This window comes from Rana temporaria, chromosome 11 (genome assembly GCF_905171775.1).
Source record: "Rana temporaria chromosome 11, aRanTem1.1, whole genome shotgun sequence".
NCBI classification, from domain to species: Eukaryota; Metazoa; Chordata; class Amphibia; order Anura; family Ranidae; genus Rana; species Rana temporaria.
This window is the reverse complement of record NC_053499.1, coordinates 146965680-146982561: the sequence shown is the minus strand read 5'-3', so window position 1 is coordinate 146982561 and position 16882 is coordinate 146965680. Positions and strand designations below refer to the sequence as shown.

The 16882-nt window shown below is 48.4% G+C and overlaps 1 protein-coding gene across 2 annotated transcripts in view; it reads right to left on the bottom strand.

Annotated features, from left to right (window-relative positions):
- Window positions 1–489: 489 nt before the first annotated feature.
- Window positions 490–16882, bottom strand: part of KIAA0513 (KIAA0513 ortholog) — a 74487-nt gene continuing 58094 nt past the window's right edge. For both annotated transcript variants that reach the window (XM_040329393.1, XM_040329392.1), the window contains 3 exons: window positions 7356–7436; window positions 5151–5245; window positions 490–1439 (listed from right to left, as the gene is read on the bottom strand). In XM_040329393.1, coding sequence (XP_040185327.1) covers window positions 1390–1439; window positions 5151–5245; window positions 7356–7436 — 226 coding nt within the window. In that variant the 3' untranslated portion in view covers window positions 490–1389. The remainder of the gene's footprint in view (window positions 1440–5150; window positions 5246–7355; window positions 7437–16882) is intronic.

Sequence of the window (16882 nt, the reverse complement as noted above, 5' to 3'; positions counted from 1 at the left end):
ATGACATGTTTGTTATTTAAAAAAAAAAAAAACCTTTAGTATCACTTTGAGCCAGGGCCGTCTTATTTGAGAGGGCACACCTGGGCACTGCCCAGGGGCCCCAACTGTATGGGTGGAACCAAAGCAGCTGGTCCTTGAGCCCACGCTGCCCCAAAATTGGGGGCCCCATGATGGCACTCAAAGTGATGGTAACACAGGAGAGGCAGTCTGCCTCCTACCTACTTGATGTTCGTTTACCTGCACTGTCATCATTGTAGGGGCCCCAGAACATTACTTTGCCCAGGGGCCCATGATGCTATTAAGACGGCCCTGCTTTGAGCTCTGTATGGAAGCAGTGGTCTCTCTGTAGCGGTCCAACATTCTACCCTGCTATCCCATCAGTAAAGCTCTAGCTCCAACAGGAGGGGACATGACGGACCTCAGCAGAGAGACCACTGCTTCCACACAGAGCTCAAGGGTCTTTCTCTGCAGTACGCTGGCAAGGGAAAGTTTTTTTCTACATCTTTGGGGGGAATTTGCACCGTTTGAGGCCCTTGGAATGTATTTCGCTCATTTTAACATTTCAAGGCCGCAATTTAACTTGTAACATTTTTAAAACTTCGGCCTTTGAAAAAAAAAACAAAAAAAAAAAAAAACGCCCGCTTGCCGAGTTCCCGCTCTCACATCTCCTTTAACAAAAAAACAAGACAAAAACATTTTCCCTGCAGTAGTCCAATTCCAAGTACTGGTCATGAAATGAGTAAAACGACTCAAACATCCATACGTTGTAACTACAATTCTATTCACTGTACCGAAAAAAAACACCAAAAAAGTCACAAGAAAGCGATCCAGGAGACTTTCCCCGGATCGACAAAATGTATTAAAATCGCGCCCCGTGTCCCCGGCCGCGGTGTGTGCGGCACACTCAGAGGGGAACGGGGATCAACTCCCACTCCGTCCTTGCTCATAAAAAAATAAAGAATGTATTTCTCTCTCCCTTAGAACACTGCTGATCCAAAATATACAACAGACAACACTTCTAATAAATACTCTGATCTCTGTAGTAGACAAAAGACTATTCCGGAAAATATAGACTCTACAGCATGCGGAAGCGACCAGAAGCTGCCCCCTGGTGGGGGAATTACAAGTCCCGGGCTGGCAGGGGATGCCGAGACCTGTATTCTCTCCACCACTAGGGGGGGCTGTAGAACACCAATTTTTACAGCCCCCCCTACTTCCCCACCTGTATTTTGCCCTCCCCTACCCACGCTCGTCCTCGTAGACAAAATATCACAGTCTCTAGAGAAGGGCGGCAAAAAAGGACAGCATGCAGATCGTCAGCGTTCTCGCAAATTCCCTCTTTCCAATACTGAGAGGTGTGTTAGGGGGGTACTGGCTCCTCCCCTTGCGCTACTCCACCGCCATTTGCTCGATGTGGTCTGTGAGCTGTTTATATTTTTCTGAAAGAAAAAGACAATAAATGTTCAGAGCATCATTATGCACGGACATTAATTAAATATTGCATATGAATACATATAAAGTATCTCTCAAAAGTAAGTACGCCCCTCACATTTTTGTGAATATTTTATTCTATCTTTTCATGTGACAACACTGAAGAAATGACACTTTGCTACAATGTTGTGTAGTGAGTGTACAGCTTGTATAACAGTGTACATTTTCTGTCCCCTCAAAATACCTCAACACATTAACCACTTAAAATGGAGTTTTCATCCCAAAATTTTTTTTTCATTATTGTGCTCATTAGACCTAAAAAAGTAAAAAAAAAAAAACAAAAAAAAAATTTACTCAAATGCCTGTTGCTATGCAGTCCCACGAAATCTGCCTTTGAAACCATCTAGGATTCTGACATCTCCCTCTAATGCTCCTGGGAAATGTGTGTCATCATTTCCCAGGATGCAGTGCGCTGTCCAATTATCACTCCCCATCCAAGACTTCCAGGAAGTAAGTGCTTGTAGGATTTACAATGCCCACAAGCAAAATGACAACGGTGTAGACATCTTTTTTGAATATCTATGCGGATCGGCAGCAGATTGTAAATAGTAAGTGACCGGATTTATATTATAAAAACGCAGGATGAAAAGGACATACATTTAAAAAATGCTAATTGTGGTTGGAATTCCGCTTTAAGACCCGGACCTTTAGGCAGGTAAAGGACCCGGACAGTTTTTGCGATTCGGCACTGCGTCGCTTTAACTGACAATTGCGCGGTCGTGCGACGTGGCTTCCAAACAAAATTGGCGTCCTTTTTTTCCCACAAATAGAGCTTTCTTTTGGTGGTATTTGATCACCTCTGCGGTTTTTATTTTTTGCGCTATAAACAAAAATAGAGCGACAATTTTGAAAAAAAAATGCAATATTTTTTACTTTTTGCTATAATAAATATCCCCCAAAAATATATAAAAATATTTTTTTTTCTCAGTTTAGGCCGATACGTATTCTTCTACTTATTTTTGGTAAAAAAAAAAAAATCACAATAAGTGTTTATCGGTTGGTTTGCGCAAAATTTATAGCGTTTACAAAATAGGGGATAGTTTTATTGCATTTTTATTAAAACATTTTTTATTTTTTTTTTTACTACTAATGGCGGCGATCAGCAATTTTTTTCGTGACTGCGACATTATGGCGGACACTTCGGACAATTTTGACACATTTTTGGGACCATTGTCATTTTCACAGCAAAAAATGCATTTAAAATGCATGGTTTACTGTGAAAATGACAATTGCAGTTTGGGAGTTAACCACAAGGGGGCGCTGATGGGGTTATGTGTGACCTCATCTGTGTTTCTAACTGTAGGGGGGTGTGGCTGTAGGTGTGACATCATCGATTGCGATTCCCTATATAAGGGAACACACGATCGATGACGAAGCCACAGTGAAGAATGGGGAAGCTGTGTTTACACACGGCTCTCCCCGTTCTTCAGCTCCGGTGACCGATCGCGGGACTCCAGCGGCGATCGGGTCCGCGAGTCATACAGGTACGTTGATGTGCCCAGCCGTGCCATTCTGCCGACGTATATCGGCGTGAAGGGGTCCTAAAGTGGTTAATGTCTAAACCGCTGGCAACAAAAGTGAGTACACCCCTAAGTGAAAATGTCCAAATTGGGCCAATATTTGCCAATATTTTGTGTGACCACCATTATTTTCCAGCACTGCCTTAAAGGGGTTGTAAAGGTACAATTTTGTTTCCCTAAATAGCTTCCTTTACCTTAGTGCAGTCCTCCTTCACTTACCTCATCCTTCCATTTTCCTTTTCAATGTTCTTATTTCTTCTGAGAAATCCTCACTTCCTGTTCTTCTGTCTGTAACTCCACACAGTAATGCAAGGCTTTCTCCCTGGTGTGGAGTGTCGTGCTCACCCCCTCCCTTGGACTACAGGAGAGTCAGGACGCTCTCTACATTGCACATAGAGAAAGGAGCTGTGTGTTAGTGGACGTCCTGACTCTCCTGTAGTCCAAGGGAGGGGGCGAGCACGACACTCCACACCAGGGAGAAAGCCTCACATTACTGTGTGGAGTTGCAGACAGAAGAACAGGAAGTGAGGATTTCTCAGAAGAAATAAGGACATTTAAAAGCAAAATAGAAGGATGAGGTAAGTGAAGGAGGACTGCACTAAGGTAAAGGAAGATATTTAGGGATTTTTTTTTTACCTTTACAACCCCTTTAATGTCTAAACCACTGGCAACAAGTACACCCCTAAGTGAAAATGTCCAAATTGGGCCCAAAGTGTCAAAATTTTGTGTGGCCACCATTATTTCCCAGCACTGCCTTAACCCTCTTTGGCATGGAGGTCACCAGAGCTTCACAGGTTGCCACTGGAGTCCTCTTCCCCTCCTCCATGACGACATCACAGAGCTGGTGGATGTCAGAGACCTTGCACTCCTCCACCTTCCATTTAAAGATGCTCCACAGATGCTCAATAGGGTTTAGGTCTGGAGACATGCTTGGCCAGTCCATCATCTTTACCCTCAGCTTCTTTACTGAGGCAGTGGTCATCTTGAAGGTGTGTTTGGGGTTGTTATGTTGGAATACTGCCCTGCGGCCCAGTCTCCGAGGGGCTCAAACACTGAGAACAGAGCGATCCAACACTGTCGATCGCTCGGTTCTCAGAACTCACTGAGCAAAGAGCTTGTGTCTGCCAGTCACTGGCTCTCTGCTCTTCTCCTCCGCACTCACTGGAGTGATGGGCTGTGGAGGGGGCGGAGCGGCCGGCTCAGGCTCACAGTGGTTGGCCGAGAAGCTAAGCTGACTGCTGGTCCAGGCATGTGTCACGATCTTGCCCAAGCCTGGACCGGCTCTGTGATGTCAGCCGACAGCGGGTCACAGGAGTGAAGAACATACAGTACTTATCCTGTGTATCACAGAAGTGCAGTAACGGTATTGCCCATGGGACCCAGAGGCTCTTGAAGGATATGGAGTACTCCCTTTGATTCCTGCAGCATGCTTTCTAACTGTATATAAGAAACTGGAGTTTACCATTAAAGTCTATCTGTTTGGAACCAGAGAACAGAGCTTGTGTCTCGTTATTCTGGGGGAAAATTCAATGGGTCCTGTCTGCTGGATTGTGGAGTGTCGGAAGCTGTCTTGGGTTGGTGGAATGGAATATCATAACGGCGTTAACCCCTGACCGTTACAAGTAACGCCAGGATAAACCAGCTTTGGCTGTACTTCCCCTTTAAATATATTTTAATTATGAGATATTATATGTTCCAATAATATAAATACCAGTAAATATAAAAAAAAATTATATCCATATACTTTTCAATCTTATATAATTCATTAAGTATAAATGATTTATAAAATTGTACATTTTCTTTTTATATATTTAAATTATTATAATATAGAGGTAGGTATACAGACATTTTTTTGAAAAAAAAAAAAAAAATTTAAATCTGCAATATTTTCACCTCTCTTGTTTCTACAGTGATTATCAATCTTTTAAATCTGCAGCTTTTCCTAAAATAATTGGTGATCCTGCCATGATGGACCATTTCCAAGCACTTCCTGGTATATGGTGACAATGCTCTGTCTCTCCAGCGTTGTCACACATGCTTCAATTTCAGCCGCCAATCCAAGGCATGGATGAGGCCTTTCTGTACCACACAATGACCCAGAAATTCAGTCTGCTGCAAGTAGCCCTGCCCCCTCCTCACCTTCATCTAGGTTTCCGATCACAGCTTGTTTTTTTAAAAAATCGCCGCACAGCTTCTTGCTGAGTCCGAACGCCAACATGTTGTGTGTGAAGGTCCTGCAGACAAAAGAAGGAGGAAATTCTGATAAACTAAAATACCTTTCACACGGGCCGCGTCCCCTCCCTGGAGGAATCACCCGATGAGTCAGGCGTCACCTCTATGACATCTATACCCGCTCTGTGTTCCTGGATCCCTGCTGGAATTGTGGGCGTCGGTTTACATCCGACTTTCTCCAGTGCGGAATATTAGGATCAGAAAAACAGAAAAGGATCTGAAGGACTCCAAGGTAAGCCAATGATCTCCCCGCCACAAAGACTTACATGGAGCTTCTGAACAGATCCGCCCGAAAAACTGACAGGTGGACCCAATTGTACCGTGTGTGAAAAAACACTCAATGTGAAGGTGTGTTGTTACAACGTACCCACCATGGACTCTCCTCGGTTACAATGTACCCACCATGGACTCTCCTCGGTTACAATGTCCCCACCATGGACTCTCCTCGGTTACAACGTACCCACCATGGACTCTCCTCGGTTACAACGTACCCACCATGGACTCTCCTCGGTTACAACGTACCCACCATGGACTCTCCTCGGTTACAACGTACCCACCATGGACTCTCCTCGGTTACAACGTACCCACCATGGACTCTCCTCGGTTACAACGTACCCACCATGGACTCTCCTCGGTTACAACGTACCCACCATGGACTCTCCTCGGTTACAATGTACCCACCATGGACTCTCCTCGGTTACAATGTACCCACCATGGACTCTCCTCGGTTACAATGTCCCCACCCTGGACTCTCCTCGTTTACAACGTACCCACCCTGGACTCTCCTCGGTTACAATGTCCCCACCCTGGACTCTCCTCGGTTACAACATACCCACTACAACGTACCCACCATGGACTATTTCCAATGTACCCACCATGGACTATCCTCGGTTACAATGTCCCCACCCTGGACTCTCCTCGGTTACAATGTCCCCACCCTGGACTCTCCTCGGTTACAATGTCCCCACCCTGGACTCTCCTCGGTTACAACATACCCACTACAACGTACCCACCATGGACGATTTCCAATGTACCCACCATGGACTATCCTCAGTTACAATGTACCCACTATGGACGATCCTCGGCTACAAAATGTACCAACCATGGACTATCCTTAGTTACAATGTACCAACCATGGACTATCCTCAGTTACAATGTACCCACCATATGCCATCATTGGTTACAATATACCCACCATGGACTATCCTCAGTTACAAAGTACCCACCATATGCCATCATTGGTTACAATATACCCACCATGGACTATCCTCAGTTACAATATAACCACCATGAACTATCCTCAGTTACAATCTACCCACTGTGGACTGTCCTTGTTTACAATGTATCCACCATGGATTATCCTCGTTTACTATATTCCCCCAATGACTATCCTCGGTTACAATGTACCAACCATGGACTATCCTCGATTACAATGTACCCACTACAGGACTATTCTCGGTTACAATATACCCACTACAACGTACCCACCATGGACTATTTCCAATGTACCCACCATGGACGATCCTCAGTTACAATGTACACACCATATGCCATCATTGGTTACAATATAACCACCATGGACTATCCTCGATTACAATCTACCCACCGTGGACTCTCCTTGGTTACAATGTATCCACCACGGATTATCTTCGTTTACAATGTAGCCACTATGGACTATCCTCAGTTACAATGTCCCCACCATTTACTAAGCCAAGATTATATCCTATGGTGATTACATTGTAACAGAGAATATGCAATGGTGGTTTGTAACTATATATTTTATATTGATTAAACTTATTGATGACTTAAAGTGAACCTTTCCCCAAAGACACATTGGGGGTTTTCATTACCAATCCCCTTACTTGCCCGGTAGTAGTACATTGACTAACTACCAACTCTATTATAGGGCTCCTGAGAGCCCCCCAGGGGGTCGGACTGTCCCATCTACTCCCTCTTCTCTGTCATCTGTACTGTTAGGCACACTCAGGAGTCGGGAGGTTGCTTCGTTATCGGCATAAGGTCAGAGAGAAATAATAAATCTTCCATAGATAATGATTGGATGGACTCTGGTGACTAGTACATGGAAATACTGTGGTGTGGAATCAGACGTACCCGAGCTGCCCGAAGGTGATGTTCTCGTTGAATTGCAGGCTGTCGTCTCGCTCCTCCTGCGTCATGTGATACCACCTGTCTCTGGTGGGTGGGGGAGGGGAGACAAAAGATACGCAGTCAGTGACAGCACCCTAATATAGTTACTGGGGACAGCCCAGACACAACGGTCACCCCATAGGCATGCTGGGAACTCGCAGTGCCTGGACCACCCGGACAGACACATACACACATATATACCCGGGGAAGAGAATTCCCTTACACCTGTGAAATGAGACTTCACATCACCATGTATTACTATGAAACAAAATGATTTACTTCTTCAAAAAGGTCATAAAATCCTACTGTACTGTAATTCCATCAGGTGAAAGCTGAAATTAGGCTTGCAGTGAGGTGGACAGGATGTGATGTCATTGTGGGTGTGGCCAAGACTATATAAGAACCGTCACTATGGCTCTGAATAGACGGAGAAGGCATACAGGATACTGGAATTTCCTTGTTATCTGTACAAATCTAGAAGATAAAACTATACAATCTGCGCCACGCTGACCTCCGGCCTCCCCTTCAGTCTTGCACAGTTGTACCGGCTCCTCTCCTGGACCGAAATGACTTATTCTGATTTCACTGCACACTGTGGCCCAGATTCACAAAAGAGATACGCCGTCGTAGCTCTGCCTTGCGCCGTCGTATCTATGCGACTGATTCATAGGATCAGTTACGCATAGATATTCAGTAGATCCGACAGGCGCAAGTCTCTTACGCCGTCGGATCTTAACTGCAATTTTTTTTTTGCCCGCTAGGTGGTGCTTCCGTCGATTTTCCCCGTCGAGTATGCAAATTAGCTAGATGCGCGAATTCCCGAACGTACGCACGGCCGACGCAGCAAAGTTACGACGTTTACGCTAGGCTTTTCCCGGCGTAAAGTTGCCCCTGGGTCTATGAGGCGCAGTCAATGTTAAGTATAGGCGTCGTTCCCGCGTCGAAAATTTATAAAATTACGTCGTTTGCGTAAGTAGTCCGTGAATGGTGCTGGACCTCATTTACGTTCACGTCGAAACCAATGACGTCCTTGCGACGTCATTTAGAGCAATGCATGCTGGGATATTTTAGGGACGGCGCATGCGCAGTTCGTTCGGCGCGGGGACGCGCATCATTTAAATGATACACGCCCCCTACCCGGCGAATTTAAATTCCGCCGGGTGATTTACGTTACGCCGCCGCAACTTTACACGCAAGTGCTTTGTGAATAAAGCACTTGCCTGAAAAACTTGCGGCGGCGTAACGTAAATGAGATACGTTACGCCCGCACAGAGATACGCCGATCTCTGTGAATCTGGGCCTGTGAGCCTATCACAGGCCCAGATCAGAGCGACCGCCTCATTTCCTGTCTGGAGGACGTCCAGCATCATGCATCTCTTTCCTTCCTACGCCTATCCCCAAAAATCACATGTTGTCTGGAAACAAATGCCTCCTGCCAAGCAATGCCCACTCACCCATCAAGGCATTTTGATACTGGCATTAACTCCTATGGAGAGCGGACCCAACTCCAGCGTCAGGTCTGAGGGCTCTTAAAGGGGTTGTAAACCCTTGTGGTTTTTCACCTTCATACATTCTATGCATTAAAGGTGAAAAACCTTTTTTAGTGCTGCAGCCCCCCCCCCTGGAGACGCTGTAATCCTCCGCCTGGGAACGAGCGCAATATCTGTAGCTGGTGTCTCGTGTCCTGATTGGATAGATTGACAGCAGCGCAGCCATTGGCTCCCGCTACTGTCAATCAAATCCAAAGGACGCGGCGCTGGGCCAAGTCCTGCGTTCTGTGTGAATGGACAAAGATGCGAGACTCGGGAGCGCGCCCACACGGGTGTTCACCAAGGAGAGGGCTTCACCAACGTGGACACTCGCTTCGGGGGAGGAGCCACCTGCGACTCCGGGTGACCCAGAAGCGGGCGTTAGGGGCCACTCTGTGCAAAACGAACTGCACAGAGGGAGTCAAGTATGACACGTTTGCCATTTAAAAAAAAAAAATGAGGGTCTACAACCTCATTAACCTCTTGGGGCCGAGCGCCCGTATATTTGCAGGCAATAGCGCCAACAGTGCTGTGCCGAGAGCATGCGCCCTTTGCTGCTTACGATCGAGAGTTTTCAGATCATGTGACACCCGTGACAACCAATCACAGCAGTCACATGGTCATAAGCCCCGCCCTGCCTCCTGGCATAGCAAAGCCCTTAAGGCTGGGTTCACATTAGTGCGAATTGGATGCGGAGACTGTGACCGGCTCTGTATGGAGCCGCTGCGGAGCGGTGTGCAGAAGAGTCCTGTGCGTCTTGGTCGGTTTCAGGTCCGAATCCAGACAAAATTTGGGGCCCGATTTATCCCTGAAATGGAAAACAGGGAAGCACCGGACCCCCTGCTGTGAGCCGTTCCACACAGCCTAAAGGGCTGGCGGCATCCGGTGCCAAGGGGTTACTAAAGTGTTACTAAACCCACAACAGTAAAATCAGTCTATATAGCATGCTTGTTATACTCACTGGTGGAACCTAAGGGGTTAATCCACTGCACTGTGTAAAAAGGCTGTTTGAACCTGTCTTCTCTGATCCTCCCCTTCTTCCACTGTCCCCAATCCATCTCCTGATAGTACAGAGCCTTGGGGGCACTCTGCACATGTTTGGTGTGTATTGCTAGAGATTTTGTTTTTCTTGGGAGGGTGCATGTGATCAGCACAGGGTCAGGGGTCCTGCATCCTCATAGGACAATCAGGGGTGGAATGAAAACTCCTCTTACAAGCTTTAACCAGACACTGATAGAAGTCACAAGACTGTTCTAACTGTAGATGAGAAAAGGTATTTAGTAGTTTATTTTTTACAAAAATAATTGCATTTCCATGTTCTGTGTACTGTGGGAGACCAGATATAGTGAATGCAGGCAGTAGCGTCGCTGGTGGGGGGGGGGGGGGCGATGTGGGTCGCACCGGGTGACACCTGCCAGAGGGGTGACACCTCTGTGCAGTGGCACCGCTAACACTGCACTGTCCTTGCTGATCTGCGTCTCAGATCTCGCTAGCTGCCTCACACAGCGGAGTAGACCGAAGCCACCTCCCCTCCTCTCTGTTTACATCTACAGGAGAGAAGGCGGCTTTGGTACACTCCGCTGTGTGAGAGGGAGCCCAGGGGACACAATGCTGTCTGAATCCTGTGCCGTTCTAGGGTCTAAAAATAGTAATGTCTGCACTGATGGAGGGAGGGAGGGGGGGGGGGAGTCTGCATTGATTTAGGGGGGCATTTGCCCTGAGATGGATTCGCACTGGAGGGAGGAAGGAAGGGGGTCTGCACTGGAGGGAAGGAAGGGAGGAAGGGGGTCTGCACTGGAGGGAAGGAAGGGAGGAAGGGGGTCTGCACTGGAGGGAAGGAAGGGAGGAAGGGGGTCTGCACTGGAGGGAAGGAAGGGAGGAAGGGGGTCTGCACTGGAGGGAAGGAAGGGAGGAAGGGGGTCTGCACTGGAGGGAAGGAAGGGAGGAAGGGGGTCTGCACTGGAGGGAAGGAAGGGAGGAAGGGGGTCTGCACTGGAGGGAGGAAGGGAGTCTGCACTGGAGGGAGGGAGGGAGGAAGGGAGTCTGCACTGGAGGGAGGGAGGGAGGAAGGGAGTCTGCACTGGAGGGAGGGAGGGAGGAAGGGAGTCTGCACTGGAGGGAGGGAGGGAGGGAGGGAGGAAGGGAGTCTGCACTGGAGGGAGGGAGGGAGGGAGGGAGGAAGGGAGTCTGCACTGGAGGGAGGGAGGGAGGAAGGGAGTCTGCACTGGAGGGAGGGAGGGAGGAAGGGAGTCTGCACTGGAGGGAGGGAGGGAGGAAGGGAGTCTGCACTGGAGGGAGGGAGGGAGGAAGGGGGTCTGCACTGGAGGGAGGGAGGGAGGAAGGGGGTCCGCACTTGAGGGGAGGAAGGGGGTCCGCACTTGAGGGGAGGAAGGGGGTCCGCACTTGAGGGGAGGAAGGGGGTCCGCACTTGAGGGGAGGAAGGGGGTCCGCACTTGAGGGGAGGAAGGGGGTCCGCACTTGAGGGGAGGAAGGGGGTCCGCACTTGAGGGGAGGAAGGGGGTCCGCACTTGAGGGGAGGAAGGGGGTCCGCACTTGAGGGGAGGAAGGGGGTCCGCACTTGAGGGGAGGAAGGGGGTCCGCACTTGAGGGGAGGAAGGGGGTCCGCACTTGAGGGGAGGAAGGGGGTCCGCACTTGAGGGGAGGAAGGGGGTCCGCACTTGAGGGGAGGAAGGGGGTCCGCACTTGAGGGGAGGAAGGGGGTCCGCACTTGAGGGGAGGAAGGGGGTCCGCACTTGAGGGGAGGAAGGGGGCCTGCACTTGAGGGTGGACTATAGTTGGTGGAAGGGGGGTGGTGCGACACCATTTTTTTCCGCACCGGGTGACACCAACCCTAGTGACGCCACTGAATGCAGGGTCCTGGGTTTAGTAAGACTTTAACTCATCCCAAGAGTAGACCCAGCACTCGCATCAGGACTGAGGGCTGCAAGTCAGGATGTGGTGTTGTTTTCAGGAAGCTATGGGAGCTTTTCACCAGCCATGATCTGCCTGCATTGCATAGAGAAACCCAGTGATGACATCACCGGGTCTAAAATAAGATATATTATGAAAATTGAAAGATTTTTTTTTATCATGTTGATGAGGTGGGAGGGGAAATGGGGGGGGACAAATATAAGCAGATTAAACTTCAGCTTTAAAGTCTCTCTCGCCATAGAAACCATTGTTTTCGGGGAAATGGCGCGGCGTCACGAGACAGCGGGACAACGCGACCTTCTCCGTCTAGAACATATTATCCACAAAGAAAGTGTCAGATTTATAGGAAGACGGGGAAGAGAAGGCAGATGAGTGCGCCGTGCGTCAGTCGGGAGCTGTAATTACGGCTGGGAGGCAGATAACGAGCAGTCATTAGGATATGAGGAAGGGGCCGTCTCCTGCCAGAGGCCTCCCGGCGTGCAGCTGGGGAACAGAAGACGTGTCACCCCCACCGAGGGGCCGTCACTGGCAGCGAGTGGGTATGGGAACACTGGGGTGGGGGGCGGATATCTCGAAAAGTGGCATTTATCACATCAGTCGCCCTTTTTTTCCCCCTATCTGCATCTCCATCCAGGTGGGCCTATTAACCCCGTATTCCCCGAGCCTGAGACCAATCCAATCACAGAACCTCTCAAGTCCACATGAATACAAATCTCACATTTTCCAATATACAGCAACCGCGTCATTTTCCTGTAACGCTTAATGAGCTCCGGTCAGTGGGCTAGATTCAGGTACATTTGCGCTTTTTTTACGGAGGCGCAGGGCAACGTTTTTGCCCTGCGCCCCCGCAAATTTTCTGCGCTACCCGCGATTCACGGAGCACCGTAAATTGCCAGGGGCGCTCCAGAAAAATGCCAAGCGTAAGCGCGCGCGCAATTTAAATGATCCCGTAGGGGGCGGGAATCATTTAAATTAGGCGCGTTCCCGCGCCGATCGTAGAGCGCATGCCCCGTCTGGAAACTTTCCCGACGTGCATTGCGGCAAATGACGTCGCAAGGACGTCATTTTCTTCAAAGTGAATGACGTCCAGCGCCATTCACGATTCACTTACGCAAACTACGTAAAGTTCAAATTTTGCGACGCGGGAACGACGGGTATACGCAACATTGGCTGCCCCTGCTAATAGCAGGGGCAGCCTTTACGCGAAAACCGCCGTACGCAAACGACGTAAACTGCGTACGCAGGGCTCGCGTAACGTTGTGAATCGGCGTTAGTATGCAATTTGCATACTATACGCTGAGCACAACGGGAACGCCACCTAGCGGCCATCGCAAGAAAGCAGCCTAAGATATGCGGGCATAAGAGCCTTATGCCACGCATATCTTAGGCTGCAGTCGGCGTAACGAGGTTCCTGAATCAGGAGCATTCGTTATGCCGGCGCAAGTAAGCAATTGCGCTGCGTAACTATGGTTACGCAGGCGCAATTGCTCTCTGAATCCCGGCCAGTGACTTTGCCTAGGCTGGGGTGATGTCATCAGTCTGCTGCAGGCAGAAGGAAGCATTTCCTTAGCGTGTTACTAAACCCAGGAGCCTGCGTTCACTATACAGTGAAAACCTCGGATTGCGAGTGACGCGGTTAACGAGCGTTTCGCATTACGAGCATTTTTTTTTTTTTCTAAAATCCTGACTCGGTTTGTCTCGCAACACGAGCAGGATTCAAGCCTCTGCAGGGTGCAGTACCGCATTTTGGCCAGAGGTGTGGGGGCGCCGGAGCCGAGTGGAGACCTTCGGAACACTCAGGCCCAGATTCACGTAGGAGGGCGCATCTTTGTGCGGGCGTAACGTATCCTATTTACGTTACGCCTCCGCAACTCTGACAGGCAAGTGCTGTCTTCTCAAAGCAAAGTTGCGGCGGCGTAGCGTAAATAGTCCGGCGTAAGCCCGCCCAATTCAAATGTGGAAGATGTGGGCGTGTGTTATGTAAATGTAATGTGACCCCGCGTAAATGACGCTTTTTACGAACGGCGCATGCGCCGTCCGTGAAAGTATCCCAGTGCGCATGCTCCAAAATACGCCGCAATAGTCAATGCTTTCGACGTGGACGTAAATGACGCCCAGCCCTATTCGCGAACGACTTACGCAAACGACGTAAAACGTGAAAATTTTTACGCTGGCCCGACGTCCATACTTAACATTGGTATGCCTCATCTACGCCTCATAGAGCAGGGGTAACTTTACGCCGGAAAAAGCCTTACGTAAACGGCATATCTGGACTGCGACGGCCGGGCGTACGTTCGTGAATCGGCGTATCTCGCTGATTTACAGATTTCTAGGCGTAAATCAGCGTACACGCCCCTAGCGGCCAGCGTACATATGCAGTTAAGATACGACGGCGTAGGAGACTTACGCTGGTCGTATCTTATACAATTATGGCGTTTCCGATTCTTTGAATCAGGCGCCAAGATACGACGGCTCAGACTCAGAGATACGCCGTCGTATCTCCTACGTGAATCTGGGCCTCAGTTCCCGAGCCTTTCCAAGGGCTTCTGAGTTCAGCCGAGCTGTCCCGAGTATTTCCAAGGCTCTCCGGCGCCCCCCCCCCCCCACCTCTGGCCACACGCGGTATTGCATGTTATAGAAGTCAATGCGGAACAAATGAATTATTTTAGTTTCCATTGATTTCTAAAGGGGAAACTCGCTTTGATATGCGAGTGCTTTGGATTACAAGCATTCTCCTGGAACGGATCGTGCTCCACTGTATCTGGTCTCCCACAGCACACGGAAATTTAATTAATTTTAATAAATATAAACGGCTAAATACCTTTTCTCATCAGCAATATTTATATAGCAGTCTTGTGACTTCTATCAGTGTCTGGTTCAAGCTTTTAGGAGGAGTTTTCATTCTCCTTTTTTTTTTTTTAGATGCCTTCAAAGTGTTGTTGCTAGGCAGAATAGTTAATCTTCCCTCTTCCTGCACCTAGGTGCTTAAGCTTCCTAACCTACACCGCACAGACTCCTGGGAATGTAGTGGGTGTAACTTTCCAGGAGTCTGTGCACTCCCCAGTCTCGAAGGATCATGTGACTTGGACAGTACAGGTGCTGAAACCTGATCTGAAACCTATTACACTGCTTGTGCAGCACTGAGCATGTGCGAGATCTGCAAGGCTGAAATCCAGGAAGTCATACAGTCTGGCTTCATGATGCCCACACTTAAGATGGCCCCAGTCAATTTCTATTTTATAAAGTGTCTAAATGCTGTAACAACCTAACAAAACGCACCTTAGTTTACAGACTAACTTTACTAGAATACATTAAGCTTGTGTATTACAGGGGTATTTATATATAAAAAGTGAAATTGTGGCCGGAACTCCGCTTTAAATAAAATGTATTCATTCTCTAGCAATACCCACCAAACTAAGCATGTGTCTTCTCTGGAGATGTATTGGGGACAGTAGAAGGGGAGGATCAGAGAGGACAGGATCCAACAGCTTTTTACACAATGATTAACTCCTTAGGTTCCACAGTGAGTATAACAAACATGCTTTAGTGCATATACAGACTGGTTTTATTGTTGTGGGTTTAGTAGCACTTGGCGCCAGATGTCGCTGGCCCTACAAAGGGGTTTTCTCTGGCAGGAGTCAGGGCGGGGCTTATGGCCATATGACTTCCGTGATTGGCTGGATTTAATAATACTTTAATCTCCCCTCCCCCAATGATCAACTGAGGGGGGGGGGGGGATTGTAACCTGCAACTTTGTAGAGAGTTAGGGGCTCTTTCACACATATATGTCTGTTTTGACGGACTCCGCTTGCTCAGCAGGGATCGATCCGTTGATCGCCGCTGAGCCGGCGGATGGCAGGTCCGTCTCCGCTCACTGTGCAGGGATGAAAAACACTCAGATCTCCACTCTCCTCTATGGGGGATCGCATGAAAACGGGTCGCCTGTCTGATCCACCAGACGGATGGGAAATAGGACCACCATCCGTCTGCATTGGGAGCAGATCTGATGTCACCGCTGACAACCCGTCACTCCATAGGAGGTACATGGAGCGTCCAATCAGGTCCGCCTGAAAAAAACTGACAGGTGTACCTGAACGGTCTGTATGTGTGAAAGGGGCCTTAAAAGTTAAGAGGCGGCAGCAGGGGTTGATCTGTGTCAAATTTGCAAACACAGCCAAGTTGTGCCCAGCCATCAGGATTTAGAGGGCTGTGGGTGGCCCCTCAGTCCAATAAATAGATGGTGACCCCGGATGATGCCTGAACAAAGAGGGCGCTGTCCTTCATGACAGAATAGCAGATGAAGGCATTATCCCCGCAGCACTGTGATGTTTTGTGAAAAGTAACACTGGAAGTGTTACACAGATACAAATTACAAACAACAACCGTCTTACCCGTCTTTATGTACATACACCTGTGCCCCCCCCCACTGCTGTGATATAACGAAAGTGGCCCTATGCCAATACCCCCCGGCCTTTTAGCTATTCAAGAGTCTAGTAGTAAACATCACAACGATGACCCCCCCCACCCGAGCTACCCTTTCCTGCCCAGCACAGTGCCTCCCTCTTTCATTCAATGGGGACCTCCACCGCAAGCCTGATTGCAGCTTTCACAGGGTGTGCAGCATATAATGGAAACATTTCAGTCACAGGCTACGATGGGGGGGGGGCGGGGTTGGATGTTTTTATATGGGGCTGAAAAGGTATTTTTTCTGAAAATACAGGGGCATGACAGAGCAATTCCATTGTATATTATATATGTATCGGTATATCCTATATGCATCAAGATAATATATATTAATATAGCGCTGTGCAAACTGTTGGCGTTATATAAATCGTGTATAATAAATAATAATATTGTATATTTTATATGTATCAGTATATTCTATCCATCTATCTCATATATATATTTATATTATATCGCTCTCAATATATCGTATCGGTATATTCTATATTATTTATGTGTCGGTATATTCTATTCGGTAGATTCAAGTACATCTGCCTAAACTTGCGGCGGTGTAGCTTAGCGTGTTTA